Source organism: Gopherus evgoodei, chromosome 5, assembly GCF_007399415.2.
Source record: "Gopherus evgoodei ecotype Sinaloan lineage chromosome 5, rGopEvg1_v1.p, whole genome shotgun sequence".
NCBI classification, from domain to species: domain Eukaryota; kingdom Metazoa; phylum Chordata; order Testudines; family Testudinidae; genus Gopherus; species Gopherus evgoodei.
The window spans coordinates 33,662,595-33,678,858 of NC_044326.1; the positions used below are offsets into that span (position 1 = coordinate 33,662,595).

Genomic DNA, 16,264 nt, shown 5'->3' on the forward strand with positions numbered 1-16,264 from the left:
TAGCACCTAATATCTCCCAGTTTGGTTTTAGTAGTCTCTGGGAGATAGGGCCTGATTCCGGGAGACTCCCAGCAAAACTGGGAGGCTTGGCAACCCTAGTTAGGTGGGGAAGCTGCCACACAAAGCAACAACTTCCCTGCCCTACTCACTTCCTGCCCTCAACATGTTATCTTCAGACCCAAGAGCCCTGGCCACATGGATTACTCCTAGCACTGGGGAGGGGATGGGCTTTCATGGTCTCCTATGAATGGACAAAGCATTTATTTCCCTGTTTATTATTACTTGCATGCAGGGACCATAAAGTTCAATGAACTGCCCTTAATCAGCATTTTATATGTCATATATGCTCCGTTTCCTGGTCTGGGATAAAATTAGAAAAAGATTTCTCAGTAAATAAAACAGTTTCTCTGGCAATTGAGCTAAGAACTGTATCTCCTTCTTATTCAGCAATCTCTTCTATTTTGGTACCTTTAATATGTGAATTAATAGAAGATTTTATTTTTTCCATGTTCAATTCCCCAAACTGACAGCAGCAGCAATAGAACAATGAGTAATGGGTAATATTGCACACAGCTAGCACAGGCAAAGTAATGAACAAAAGACAGTGAATCATCACCACCAAGTGGACAAAATACAAAACTGAAAAAGAAGTATCTCTGTGGATTACTTTTTTCTGGCTCTCTGTTAGAGAAACAGTATCAGACCAGACTGTACTCACACCATCAGCCTAATTATCAACTGTAAAGAGATTTCTATATCAGTTTGCCTAAGTAGTGTATAAACTACATTCCCTCTGACTTCAGCTTATCCAGTTTAGAAGAATATAAGGGTCAATATGACAATTCAAACAACCAGTCTGCAGTAATTTGCTAGTTAGAGCAGACCAGCTCAATCTTCAGTAACTGTAGGAACGTAATTTTACCCAACTAATAAGTATATCAGATGTGAATGCCTGCCTCTAAAGCATACAGCCAGCATCAAAAGCTGTTTGTGCTGCAAATACCAAATTTTGTATAGAAATCTGTGGGAGCAGGATCAAGGGTAAAGTAAGCAGGTTTGTCCCCCATAGTATACTAAGGTATGTTATAAAGTAACAAACCTCAAATATGAAATAGCAATCAAGCATTTCTGAATGATCCAATTAGAAAAATATGTGATAGAAAATCCAAGATCTCTGAATGTGCTGACAATATCTCAGATAGTTTGATTAAACTAGAGAATTTCGAGTTGAGAACACTGGTTTCCTGTCCTTAGCATTGTCAATAATATGTATGACTGGGTGTCAGAAACCTTTCTGTATCTGATTTACTGTGATCACAGGCATACTCTAATCCCCCTATGCCTCTGTTTACAAGGATTCTAATACCATTTGTGAACCTTCACAGATTTGGTATAAGGCTGAATTAATGAATGTTTATGAAGTGCCTTGTGGTCTCTAGATAAAAGACACTATAAAAGTTAAAATAGCATTATTGTATTACTATGGGTTTCTAACTTATTTGTCATCAGGTAGCCACTATGTTACATGGGACGATACTAACACCTAAAATGTAGGGTATTAAGAGTGCTTGATAATGGCATATCTAAGGCTCACACATCTAAAGTATGCCACATGAAATGAATACATCTTGAGGGGGGAAGGTCCCAGAGCCCAGGCTACAAACGGGTCCTGGATGCCTACACTGCAGCCAAAGCCCCTTGAGCCTGAGTTTGCTGCAGTATTGCCATACTACCCTAAGGCATTGTACGGTGTTTTCGGTAGATAATTACATTCTGTTAAGAATGTTGATGCAATTCAAACTGGAGATTAGAAATTCAAGATGGCACATATGTTAGGGAGGGTTTGAACTCCATCTTGATGCCCTTCTTCATGGCATTGTCCCACCAAAACTCTGTTTCGGGCAGAACTGGACTGAGACTGGCTGGAATCGGTTGGGGGCAGGGCCTGTCAGTGTGTGCCTGTCAGAGTGTGTCTCAGAAAGACGCACCACAGAAAGCATATAAGGGACTGTCAGCGGTGACACAGGGGCTGTTCACCATCGAGGCAGCCACGTCCAGGTTCTTTGCACGGCATCGGATCAAGACTTTGGCTACTAACATCTATCAGGGACTCTGACACTTACCTGATTCCTGTAATCCACCAAAGGATTCAGTGAAGGCTTGCCGTCAGCTCAGATATGTTGATCTCCTGCTTCGGCAGTAAGAGAGCCAGATCTGCTGATGTTCCAGAGATCCTAAGATGGACCATCCATTGCCGGTGTCCTCCATCTGCAATTAGAAGAGAGACAGTAATTATTTTGGGGCATTTATTAGTTTAGCCAAGGGAGAGTTTAAGCCCTGGTCTACACGATGACTTTAGGTCGAATTTAGCAGTGTTACCTCAATTTAAGCCTGGACCCATCCACCTTTTTTTCGACTTAAAGGGCTCTTTCAATCGATTTCTTTACTTCACCTCCGACGAGGGGATTAGCGCTGAAATTGGCCTTGCTGGGTCGAATTTGGGTGGACACAATTCGACAGTATTGCAAACACGCTGGCCAAACAGGAAATGAAATTCAAAAGTTCACAGGCCTCTTCCCGTCTAACCTGGCCAGTGCATCTGAGTTGAGAGCGCTCTCCAGAGCGGTCACAATGGAGCACTCATAATAGAAAATCAGGTCATACCAGCGATATTACTGAATGTTTTAGACAATCTATTAATACTCAGGGATTTTAGTCATCTAGCATTGCTCAGCTAGAATGGCACTTTTCCACACCAATTTTCCTTGAAAATTTATATTCATATTCACAGCTCCACCAATTTTGAACAGGTGCTGAACTGCCTGATACTATGTTTGAAGATGAATGTGTCTTGCGCATCTAAACCTTTGCACAATTATATGCCTATATTCTATTTTTTTTTTAGTCTCAAACTACTCTGTGTGGTTAGTCCAGCATAACCATGCTGAGATGAAATTTGAATGTTACCTAAATAAAAATAATGTTACATTCTCTTCGACTTTGCAGAGATATCTACAAACCTCAGTTAAATGTAATATTACCCACAGTGCATTCACTTATCCAAATTAGAGGTTTTTTTAGTTTGTATACTTTTCAATCAGAGAGCCAAATTGCAGTTCCTGTGTCAATTGCCATATTTTGTAAGCTCTCCAAGAGAAAGATATTGTCTTTGGAGGCCATCCTGCCATTCCCCCCACAGCCGCACTCTTAAAGCAATGGCTTTCAGTTCCAATACAGTCCTCAATATACCACAGTATAGATCATATGCGAAGAAACAAAATTGTCTGAAGGCATCCATGTGTGTCCTCCAAACATTTTTCTGAATCATGAAAAATAACATAGATTAGAAAAATATCCATAAAATATAATGGCTTTGGAATGCAAACGTTAAAGAAAGCAGGTAATTTTATAAATGATTATAACCTATTCTAAAATGATTGCAATAAGAATTCCCACATGACCAGAAAATAGTCATAGCACAATAGTTATCGCATCTCTAGCATTGTTGATGAGGAAAGCTATATTGTGCTTTAGGCAGAACCTCAGTGATGCTTTGGTTTTCCTAAACAGGATTTTTAATTGAAGTTTGCCTTACCTTGTAATAAGCAATTTTCCCTTTGCAAGAGAGATTGTATACCTATAGATGGTGGTGTCACCCCACACAGCTGTTACAGAAATAATGCAGTTCAGTACAAAAATATATCACCAACACCAAGCAAAAAAGGATAATGGCTCAGAAAGACAGCACTGGTGACTCTTAATGAGGATAAACACTTAAGCCTACATTTTCTAGTAGCAATTCTGGGTGTTCAAGTTGAGACATTTAAAAGAAATCTAGTTTTCAGAGGGCAGTTGCTTACTATTTTTGAAAATTTAGGCCTCAACTTAAAATTTCCCTAAATAATGTGGAGCCATGAAGCAGTTACCTGAAGTTACTAGACTTTCTGATTAGTTTCAGCTAAATATTTAGGAATTGGAACTTTGGGGCGGACCATTTTCTTTTTATTTAGAATTTTTATCATCTTCCTCTTCTGTATAAAAACCTCTCCTCAGCCAGCGTGTTTCAAATGAGTTCAGATATGTGTCCCTATGTTTTTCTCTCCAGCTTTCATTCATTGGAAGATATAAATCATTTGTGCTGGATAAAGCTTATTCCAAAATGCCAGCACTGACCAAAATCTGGTCAGACAGACCATAACTATGTTTCAGCATTGCTATTGCCTTTTCCCATCTATTACTGCAGAAAACCAAATGAATAGGTTGTCTAATCCAATTTCTTTTTAAGTCTTATAAAGTCTCTCATTGTGTTTTACTGAGGTTCAATAATACACACCTTTCACAATTTAAGCAATAACAAAAAAAAAAGTGTCCTACATGGGGAATTCACTGGCATATGTTCAAGATCAAATGTATCTCTTAAAGAGCAGTGAACATGCCATAGCTAATTTGGTCTGTTGGGAAAGAAAAACTGTAGTCTTCACTGGAAAGGTTACTCACTACACTGGCTTACCAGAAAATATTGTTTGAAACTTATAACTTATGTTGATACACTGAGAACTGTTAGCTGGAAGATAAAACTGGTGGCTCAGATAATATCTTTATTGGAATGTTTTTATCCAAAAGTACTTGCAAATAGAATGTATATCTTGGGCTGCAAATTGCCACTCTGTAGCTAAAAATTTAAATTAAACTAAAAATACTTCCCAGTCACTGGTGTTATCTTGTCTTCTTACTGGAGAAAAATGGGAGCTTGGCTTCACCAGCCTAATTCAAGTCACAACTATATAGCACAGCATATGTTGAAAGTCTTCCTTTTTCTTTCCTTTAACCTTTCTTCCCATAGATGTGCATGTACAAACTGGAAGCCAAGTATTTAAATTTTGATTTGTTCAAGATGCATCCTCTGTTTCTTGATACTTTTATTTTTCTTTATGAACAGTTAAAAGTAGCTTAACAGACAACACAAAGTTTCTAGCACTGCAGGATGACTTCTAATGAGTCATTCAGCTTCGGACACAGAATCAACCCACACAGCAATGGCTAGTTGGTTCAACTAGCACCCTATCTTCATACCATTTAAAACTGCCATCTGGTCTGGTGGAACAAATTTGTGGGAGAGAAACCGAGGCCCTGCGTTCATCCATTTTGACTTCCCCGTGGTTTTTGTTAGCGGCAGCCTGGGCATTTGTGGGCTTAGCATGGGCACGGGGGCTCTTGCCCAGATCTTGGCAAGGTTAGAACTTCGGGGACAATATCCTACAGCCAGTGATTACGCCTAGGATCCCAAAAGGGAGCTGTCAGGCTGGTGGGGACAGGCCTGAGCTAGGCCATTAGCTGCCCAGTGCAATAACTCTTTAGCGGGGATAATGATTGCAATGCAACAGTCAGAGCTGAGGAAAGGACACGGGCGCCCTATTCCGAACCAGGCCAAGGCTTTGCTGAGCTAGCGGGGAACCTGCCCGGTGTAGAGGGCAGCCAGCCTAAGGCACGGAGAGATCCCCGCCCCGGCCGGGTGAGTGTGGGCGAGCAGCCCACCCCGCGGCTAGGACGGACTGGACTACAGCACAGAACTGAAGGGGGCAGATTCGTGACTGAACATCCCCGCCCCACCCCGCGAATTGCCGAGCCCGCCCACATCTACGCATGCTCCCTAGCCCCGCCTGCTGTCGCTTCGCAGGAAGTTTGGCCTTTCCGCAGTCCGTAGACCTAGCCGAGCTTCCTTAGCAACCGGCGGGACGGGAGGTGTCGCTGTGACTAGTAGCTGCACAACCCCGGCGTCTGGCGGACCTGGTAAGGGTAGCGGCGCGCAGCCGGGAGGGGGCTTGGCAGGGCGGAGCGCTACTCTGGCGGGCTGGGGGCTTCGTCCGAGAGTTCCTCCCCCGACAGACTGTGACCGCCAGAGTTACGGACCGAGCCTCGCTCCGCCACGGACCTGGGGCCCCGCAAACGCCCCTGTAGACTGGAGCAGGGCCGGCAACCTCTGCTACGCGGCTCGCTAGGGAAAGCCCCCGGCCCGCCGGTGTGTTTACCTGCCGTGTTGGCAGGTTCGGCCGATCGCGGCTCCCACTGGCCGCGGTTCGCTGTCCCGGGCCAATGGGGGCCGCAGGAAGCCACGTTCAGACATCCCTCGGCCCGCGCCGCTTGCCGCAGCCCCCATTGGCCTGGGACGGCGAACCGCGGCCAGTGGGAGCCGCGATCCGCCGAACCTGCCGTCGCGGCAGGAAACAAACCGGCCCGGCCCGTCGGGGGCTTTCCCTGGCGAGCCTACCAGAGGTTGCCGACCCTGGATTAGAGCCCCAGCAACACCTAGAGCTCAGCCGACACCCCCAAGGATTTCAACCCTGCATCCCCCAAAGCCCTCTAAACCCCCCATAGACTCGGGTCCTGCCAATACCCCGAATCCTGCTGACACCCCCTCGCAGCCTGGAATCTGCATCCCACCCAGAGTCCTGCAGACACCCCCGTGGATCCACATCCTGCAGAGCCCCTTAAAAACTCCTAGGGACCGAAACCCTGCACCCCGAGCCCTGCAAATACCCTCCATGGACACCCCCTCCAATACCCTGCAACCACCTGGCCACATAGACCCACATCTATGGTGATCCTATTTCCCAAAAGGAAAACAGGACATCACATGAGCCTAGCCCTCCTCCACGCACCCAGCATGGGCCCAGCCCAAGTGTGCCCCCCCCCCCCCCCCCAGCCCGTGAGGCTGTCCCAAGCTGTTTGCCTGAGTCCCCACTGCACGGGTCTGGCATTGCTGCTCACCCAAGCCCTGCCTGGTCTCCATCCAAGCCTGACTCCCTCCCTGCATGGAGCTGGTATTGCAACTTGTCCCCAGCACATTTGTCCACACCCCACTTGTTTGACAAAAATGGGCATTTGTCCCATTTGCTCCTGCCAACTGAGCAAACAAAACAAATACCCACTTTTGCTGAAAAAGTCAGGACTGCTGGGACACGGCTTAAAAAAAGGGACTGTCCTGGTCAAAACAGGACTTTTGGTCACCCTACTCACATCCTACAGAGCCCTGCAAACATCCTCTCTATCCCAAATCCCATATCCTGAGTCTTGCATACACCCCCATTGGTCTATATCCCACAGAGCCCTGAAAATGCCCCCTATAGGTCTGTACCCCTGTATACTCCTCCAGATCCCCACACATAGCCTATGGACCCATACCACACATTCTCCCCTGTACCGTGCATACCCCCTCAGCTGCCTACATTTCCTGTGCAACCCTGTACATACATAGAACCATGCAAAAATGTCATAGATCTATATGACATATACGCCCCAAAGCTCTGCTTACATTCCCGTAGATGCCCTTGCTGATTTCGTCATATAACCGTGCATATACCTCCCATAAATCTAACACTCAAAATAGACGTTAACTTCCTCATATGTTCCATATACCAATAGTCCCCTCTCTATGTCTCCATAGAATTATAATTCTCCACCTGACCGTATAGTTTCACTCTTCTGCATATACCACTCCTAGACATAAAGTCCCACCTGAAGTATCCCCTTTCCATCTGATGAATCTTGTGTGGCCAATCAGATGGGAGTCCTGCTTTGTGAACCACAGAAGATTCTTCAGGTGGAGAAGGGCAGAAAGCAATACTGCTTCCCCCTCTGCTTCCACCTTATTTTCCCAAACTCCTGAAATGCTCCTTAACTTCTCTCACTTCCCAGATTATTAGGTTATTATTTATGAATAGGGATGAGGGTGCTGTGTGACATATGTAGATAGCTCCTATGCTAATGTTCCTCCTTCATATTTCCAGTGTCCAGAGTGTGCCTGAGAATAGATTCCAACAATTTTGTGGTAGGTCACTAAAGCCTCACTACTACAATTCTGCTCAATACTTCCTTTGGGTGTTTTAAAGAAGCCAGTGTAGCTTGGGCCACTTTGCTCCTTTCTTTCTATAGCCTGGCCAGTGGCTTCCAGTTCCCAGTCATGCAGGGAGAATTCCTACTTGCTGTAGGTAAAGGTGCAAGTTAGTATTTGAAGCCCCAGATACTGAGATTCGACCTTTCCTGAATGACTCACGTAAGTCTGTGACTCTAAGGTTTGGTCTACACTGGGGTGGGGAGGGAGAGACTCGAACTAAGTTACACAACTTCAGCTATGTTATTCACTTAGCTGAAGTCGACGTACTCAGATCTACTTATTGCGATGTTTTCACTGCAGTAGGTCGACTGCTGACGCTCCCATCAACTCCACCTACGCTTCTCACGCCGGTGGAGTACCGGAGTCGACAGGAGAGTGCTTGGCGGTCGATTTATCGCATCTTCACTAGACGCAATAGATCGACCTCCACTGGATCGATCGCTCTGGAGGTATGTATAAACGTGCCTTAACTCTCTCTTCTTCTGCTTTGAAACTTTTTCTCATGCTTGCTTGTTTTATTTCTGTTTAAGGATTTTTAACTTAAGCTCTTATCTACCGTTGAGATACTTTGATTTCTAGTTTAATCTTGGACATCACTTCTATGCATCTCACTGTACCTCTCCTCTCTGATCTTTCCTAAATGTGCGTCACGTATACATTTCTATTGTGCAATCAACTCCTGGCTGCGCGATAACTTCAAATTCAGTGGTAAAAAGACTGAAGTCTTCTTGGGTAAAGTATTATTTTCCTCCTGCCCTTCTTGTAATTCTAACTCTGTTACTGTCTTCCTTAACTCCAACCTTGATTTGTCCCCAGGTGCTGAAATTTTTCAGTTACCCATAGCCACATATTTTATTTTAATTCTTATTCTCTTTTGCTGGTAAGGTCACTACATCTGGAATATTAGAATTTGCTATTGCCTACTTTCTTGTCTGCTGAAATCTTTATCATGTGGTTTAATTAATTCTCAGAAGAGAAACTGATTTAGAGTGTCTAACTATTGATGACCATGCTAGTTATTACATTATAATATTTTTCTTCTAAAATGTGCTCTTCCAACAATGTGCAAGCATGTTCAAATGTTAAGCTAATTAACAGTATTAAACTAAATGATTGGTGCACTATATTAAAATAGATTGCAAATATTGTATTTTCCCAATGCTTGCTACCTGGTGGAACATGCTTCTAATTATGTGAACTTCCAGAATGCTTTGCTGAGGAAAATAAATTCTACATTTCTCATATTAAATATGGTTTCTTGTTTTATTGCTAATGTTACTTTTTAGCAAGGCCATCATTATGGCTGAAAGTAGATTTTGAAGTTTGGCACCAAGAGCAATATTGAATTGGTTGCCTGACATTAACATAATGTTAATCTTAAAGTTTGTTGTTTTACTATTTGGAGCTTTTATGATTTGGAAACCATTCAGAGAACAATTATTCTGGCATTTGGAGAAATACATTAAGTATGATGTGGTAATAAATTTGCACTAGCAAGTTACAGTAGAATCTCAGAGATACTAACACCTCTGGAATGGAGGTTGTTCAGAACTCTGAAATGTTCGTAACTCTGAAGAAAACATTATAGTTATTCTTTCAAAAGTTTACAACTGAATATTGACTTAATACAGCTTTGGAACTTTACTATGCAGAAAAAAAAATGCTGCTTTTAACCGTCATAAGTTAAATGAAACAGGCACAGAAACAGTTTCCATACCTTGCCAAATATTTTTTTAAACTTTCCCTTTATTATTTTAGTAGTTTACATTTAACACAGTACTGTATAGTATTTGCTTTTTGTGGGGGTCGGGGGTAGGGATGTCTCTGCTGCCTGATTGTGTACTTCGGTTCCAAATGAGATGTATGGTTGACCGGTCAATTTATAACTCTAATTTTTTGTAGCTCTGAGGATCTACTGTATGTACAAAATCAAATAATTCTGTTACATGGGAATGTCACTTTTATCTGTGGAATCATTGCCAGCTTTAATACAGCGGATGCATTCATATTTTTTAAAAGTCCTGGACAGGTCACGGGCAGTAAACAAAAATTAACGGGCCATGATCTGTCCATGAGTTTTACTAAAAATACCCCTGACTAAAACTAAGGGGGGGAGAGATTCTCGAGGGGGCCCCCATGGGAGCTGGGGAGGAGGCATGGCCCAGAGGGGTGCTGGGGAGGAGGACGTGGGTGCTTGGGGGATGAGTTGTGGCCTGGGGGGGCGCTGCAGGTGCTGAGGAGGGGCGCAGATGCTGGGGGCGGGGTGGTGGTGTTGGTGGGGCTGGGGCAGGGGCAGGATCCCTACTCAGCTCCTGGGAAGCAGTGGCCCTAGCTCCCTAGTTCCATGTGCTGCCTCCGCTCCGCCCCAAGCCCTGGTTCTGCAGCTCCCATTGGCTGGGAACTGCAGCCAATGGGAGCTGCGGGGGCAGTGCCTGGCTGCCAGCAGAGGCAGTATATGGAGCTAGGGGAGCTGAGAGAGGGGACCCCCCCCCCAGGTAAGCACTGGCCTGCACCCCAAGCCCTGGGCTTCCCACACCCAAACTCATGCTGCTAGAGTGCAGGGAGGTGCCCTTAACTGCCCAAAAAGCAGCCAGTGCGACTGGCCCAGGGGCTGCCTGAGCTGCTCAGGCATCTCCCAGGCCAGCTGCATGGGTCTGCTGTAGAAGTCTCAGAAAGTCATGGAATCCATAACTTCCGTGACCTCTGTGACAAACACAGAGCCTTAGTCATGGAATGCCAGAATTCTGAGGAGAAAAAAAAGAAAAACCATGAAGGAGAATCCAAGGTGTAAATCAAAATTAGAATTGATTTTGGTAAATGTTTTGTCAGTAGACAGTGACTCAATGACTGAGTCATTTAACAACGTATACTATGAGCAAGGGAAGTTGGACAATCCCAGCAGGACCAACACAATTAATAGAAATTAATTTTGAATTAAATCATTGTATAAGTCTCTAAATCACTTTAAATGTTTTTGTAAAAAAACAAAATCAAACCCTGTATCTCTGAAGAACTTGTAACTCTGAAAATGTTAATTCTTGTATCTTTCTTTAAGTATAAAGAGATATCAGAGACTGTATAGCTTTCCTCAGTAGTAATCTGGGTTCTTCATTAAAGTTTCACACTGAAGATTTGATATGTTAAATTACAAATACAATTTCCCCTGTTAAAAAGATACTAGAGTAGTGTTTTCTGCATTATAACTATTTTTTGAAACTTTGAATACTTTGTTTATTTAATACACTATATGTACATGTTTTCTAATTGTTAGTTTTTAAAATGTTCTGTATTCCGAAAGTTACTTTTTGAAATCTTTTTTGAAATCTTGTCTTCATTTTCTGTTCTTTTCCCATTTTGTCTATTTGCTCTTCTTCATTTCTTTCTCCCTATTTATTGTTCTCTGATTTTGCTCTATTTCAGAATTTTTTTTAATCACTCCTTGCACTTAAATTCTTTTTTTCCCCATCTTTCCCATCCCTTCCAATGTTTTTGCTTCCTCTTCTCTTTTATTTGTACTGGCCCTCCCTTCCTCCCTCCAGAGAACAGCTTTGTGCTTTATGTGGGGCACTGGCAGCAGAGTGAAACTGATTAAACTCATTTTCACTTTGTTGCAGGAGTCACTCTAGCAGAGTGGTAAAGGACAACAATGCAGGAAACAAAGAGATGTGGAGGTGTGTGTTTGAAAAATGGAGTGATTAGTATGTACCCTGCACTGTTTTCGGTGTTCAGCAATACATGATTTATATATATTGGTTCATATTTCCTGCATTCCTTGCACACCCAAGAATGTGAGATTTGGGCACAACAAAAATCGGGAATAAAGTTCTTAATTTGCTGTCAAATGGGAATGAGAACTCTGTTTTTAGGTTTGTTTCCTTTTTTCATTCTAGGAATTTATGATAAAAGAATGTCATCAGGTTTCCAAATAAAACCAAAGACTGCAATACAGAAAAACAAGACATCTTCATCTCCGTCATCTAGTTCTCTAGACCTTGCGATTAAGCCACAACCAAGGCCTAGTGATAAACTTAACCCCCAAACTATTGATCCGGTATGTAGAGATGGTATTTCTAAACATATTAATTTTTCCTGGAATCAGCCAACCTTCTAAACCAACATAAATGAATAGGGCCAAACAGAGAGTGAAAGAGTCACAAAAAATATGGCATTCCATTGGGACAGCAGAAATCTTTGAGCACAGAAGATCTATTGTTTTCTAGGGCTTAGATCTTCTTTTATATTGTCCTATATTTTCCAGAATGTAAACTGTTTCAAAAATAAGTTGCAAGCCCTTCCAGTTGCAGAAACTGCAGTGGATCTGTTTGATATGAAAGTTACCATGTCTTGTTCACTCAGCCTGAAAAACTTAACAATAGCACCAAGATATGTTAGAAATTCCACAATTTTTTAATGAGGCATTGATTTTGAACATCACTGCCAACACTGAATACTAGTTTGGTGCTGACCTACTGCAAATATCTACTAAAAGTGTTTGTCAAAACTTGCTGGACATAATTATCAAATTTTGACACTACATTATTTCCAGTTATTGTTCCTGAAGAAAGAGGTTGCCATTTCTGAACTTACAAATAGTTGAAGTAATTGAATTTTAATACAGCTAAATATAAATGTGTAACAAATGTGTGTAAATCTAGACACAAAGGCTGTAGGCCCTACTTGCAGGATAGGGGACTCTAACCTGGGAATCAGTGACTCCAAGAAAGATTTGGGGGTCGTGATGGATAATCAACTGAACATGAACTCACATAGCTGTGGCCAAAGTATGCAGTCTTTGGATGCATACAAATAGGAATCTCAAATAGAAGTAGAGAGGTTATTTTGGCTCTGTATTAGGCACTGATACGACCACTGCAGGAATACTTTGTCCATGATTCAGTAAGAAGGTTGACAAATTGGAGAGGGTGCAGGAAGAGCCATAAGAATGATTAAAGGTTTAGAAAACATGTTTTACACTGATAGACTAAAGGAGCTCAATCTGTTCAGCTTAACCAAGCGAAGAGTAAGAGGTGACTTTGATCACAGTCTATAAGTACCTTCATGGGGAACAAATATTTAATAATGGGTTCTTCAGTCTAGCAGAGAAAGGTATAACACAGTTCAATATCTGAAAGTTGAAGCTAGACAAATACAGACTGGAGATAAGTGGACATTAATAGTTAGATTAATTAATCATTGGACAATTTGCCAAGATTCATGGTGAATTCTCCATCGCTGGCATTTTTAAAATCAAAATTGGACTTTTTTCTGAAAAATATGCTCTAGGAATTACTTTGGGGAAGTTCTGTTTTTCTTGAAGTTAGATTAGAGACTACTTTTTTATTTTAAGGCAAAAAAAATGTAGTGCCGGTATACTTAAGATTCTTGTCTTCACTGAACTGTCAGCATTAGACTGACAGAATAAGTGGATAGGATACCTATGATTGTTTCTGTTAAAACCTTCGTCCCTGACTGTTCTGAGGTAATATGATCTAGAAAGAGTGGGCAAAGCTATTGTAAGTATTAGCATCATTTTCAAGACTATCTTCTTCCTTACTTGAGAATTGCTGTAGAAGGCACTTTTTTCCATAATAGGAATATGTTTTCTATGCTTGGAGACACTTCATCTAATTTGTGAGTTTAGATTCTTAATGTTTGTTATTAATCATTCACTCTCCGAGGTCTGCAAGCCCTAATGCCTGAGTTAAGCAGTGTCTAATTCCTTATCCTTTTCACAAGGGTACTTGACATCAACCTCTCCATTTCTAGGATTGGTTTTTCTGTATAGAAATACTTTAGTTTTCTCTTATGTTTTTTTCTTTTAAAAAATAGGAAATGTATGCGCGCACACACACACATGCAAAAGGCTAACGGGTTTTCAATACAAGGTAGTTGTCACTCTTTCTAAGAGGAGATGGGTCTAGCCTCACCTGTGACTGATCAGCTGCCTCCCAGCTGAGGCAGACATCGGGTGATAGCTGGAAGATCATCTAGTACTCATAAAAACCATCAAATAGGTCAGTTGCTGGTGACAGTTGTCAGGAGTAGGAAGGAGCAGGAGTCTCTGGCTCAAGGGAGAGAGTCTAGTTCATGTGAAATTTCCAGGTAATAGTCCTGTAGAGAGTAATCCTGCAAGGAGCAGCCTATGAATTAGATTGGAGCAGAAAGGCAGGCCCCTGCAGAAGACTCTGGGTTAGTGGAGAGGGAAGTATTCAATATACTGAACTTGTGTTGTTTTGAAGAAATAAAGCCGAAACCCTCAGGAAAAAGGGATTGAAATCTTATGGCTGGAGACTGTTCTGTGGTTCACGCGCTGGTGAGTTAGCTTACCAGTTTACAGTAGGTAACGCCATAGGCTGAATGGAAAGCCAGTGAGAGACTACAAGCATAATGCTTATGAAAGGTGCCAACTTGCCAGTACTAAAAATTGAAAGCTTCTGTCCAGAAGGAACCGTTTTATTAAAATAGCATCTCTTTTTGTGAAAAATATCATGGTTTCATCAATTCATTGTTATCCAAGCCAACATACAATGAAATTAAACACAAAATTATGTTAAAATTGAGTTAACATTGCAAAATCAAGCACTCAAGAGGTAGGAAATGGCAGACTGCCGCCTTAATCAGACTCCTCCTGGGTGTGCTTTATGATACAATCTTTAATTACATGATTGCATACTATTTTTTTCCACAAGGCTCCTGGTTCATTCAGTGCACAGAATTTACAGCGTCACTGAGCGAACAGGTATTTGTTATTACTTTTTAGTCTTCTTGTTAAACATGTGACACTAGACATTCTCTGTTCCTCACTATTCAAAACCCTGCTCTGAAGTCAAATTTATTAACTTTCTCAGATACTTTTCTGTGGTGCTCATCACTATAGTATCTGAGAGTTTCACAAACAATAATTTATTTTCACAACACCCTGTGAGGTGAGGTGATATTATCCACATTTTGCAGGTGGTGAATTAAGGCACAAAGAACTTAAAGTAAAAAGTATCTACTAATTTTGGATGTCCAATCTGAGACACCTAGGATTGGATTTTTCAGAGTACTTACCTTATATAGCACTCTATATCAGAGGTTCTCAACGTTTCCAGACTACCGAACCCCTTTCAGGAGTCTGATTTGTCTTGTGTACCCACAAATTTCACCCTACTTAAATACTACTTGCTTACAAAATCAGACATAAAATACAAAAGTGTCACACCACATTATTATTGAAAAATTGCTTACTTTCTCATTTTTACCATATAATTATAAAATAAATCAATTGGATTATAAATATTGTACTTGCATTTCCATGAATAATATATAGAGTAATATAAACAAGTCATTGTTTGTATGAAATTTTAGTTTGTACTGACTTCACTAGTGCTTTTTACGTAGTCTGTTGTAAAACGAGGCAAATATCTAGATGAGTTGATGTACCCCGTGGAAGATCTCTGAGTACTCCCAGGGAGAACCACTGCTCTATATGATCAAAAACACAGCTCCCATTGACTTTAGTTCCAGCTGGGAGTGTGTAGCATTCCAGGGTCTCAGTTTGTGCACACACAATCAGTGAACACACTCAGTGAACATCTAGGAAAAGTTTTGGCTTAAGCGATCAGTTAGCATCCTCATATAGGAACTCTCAGGAAGAGGCATGGATAGAATCCAGTTCTCCATGGTAGCATTCAACTGCCTTAATTATGAGACAATGTTTTATCTTCTTCCAATCTTCTGTATCCTTCATTACATTTCTGAAAAAATTAGGCAGGGGTCCTACCTCCAGCCTCCTTCATTGCACAACACTGCTTCATCTCCACTGCAGGTCCATCGTCTGCACTGAATGAGGCAGGGGTCATGTGGGGAAAAATTGTATCATAGCATATATCAGGGGTCGGCAACCTCTGGCATGCAGCTCACCAGGGTAAGGACCCTGGCGGGCCGGGCCAGTTTGTTTATCTGCCATGTCGGCAGGTTTGGCGGACTGCAGCTCCCACTGGCCACAGTTCGCTGTCCTGGGCCAATGGGGGCTGCGGGAAGCGCCGTGGCCAGCACATCCCTTGCCCATGGCGCTTCCCGCTGCCCCCATTCGCCTGGGACAGCGAACCGCAGCCAGTGAGAGCCGCGGTCTGCCGAACCTGCCGATGTGACAGTTAAACAAACTGGCCCGGCCCCTTGGCGAGCTGCATGCCAGAGGTTGCTGACCCCTGGCATATATGCACAAGGAGGCCAAATTATGATTGCACAGCAACCCCTCCTCAATGGCTCCAAGGTCTCCTTGCCGAGCCAGTCCCAGTCTCCTCCCTGGCTCCTCGTCCAGTCTCTCTTCCCATCCCCACTGGCTCACAGTCTCCTTGTCCCAATATCCTCCTCCTCCTGCTCTTC

General features: G+C 42.6%; 1 protein-coding gene across 5 annotated transcripts in view; it reads left to right on the top strand.

Annotated features, from left to right (window-relative positions):
• Positions 1 to 5,671: 5,671 nt before the first annotated feature.
• Positions 5,672 to 16,264, top strand: part of PACRGL (parkin coregulated like) — a 30,684-nt gene continuing 20,091 nt past the window's right edge. The window contains exons 1-6 of one of the 5 annotated variants that reach the window (XM_030563359.1): positions 5,672 to 5,790; positions 8,195 to 8,343; positions 8,601 to 8,626; positions 11,509 to 11,565; positions 11,785 to 11,945; positions 14,583 to 14,633. In XM_030563359.1, the coding sequence (XP_030419219.1) occupies positions 11,541 to 11,565; positions 11,785 to 11,945; positions 14,583 to 14,633 (237 nt within the window). In that variant the 5' untranslated portion in view covers positions 5,672 to 5,790; positions 8,195 to 8,343; positions 8,601 to 8,626; positions 11,509 to 11,540. The remainder of the gene's footprint in view (positions 5,791 to 8,194; positions 8,344 to 8,600; positions 8,627 to 11,508; positions 11,566 to 11,784; positions 11,946 to 14,582; positions 14,634 to 16,264) is intronic. The other 4 variants (XM_030563361.1, XM_030563358.1, XM_030563362.1 and 1 more) reach the window with 4 other exon arrangements.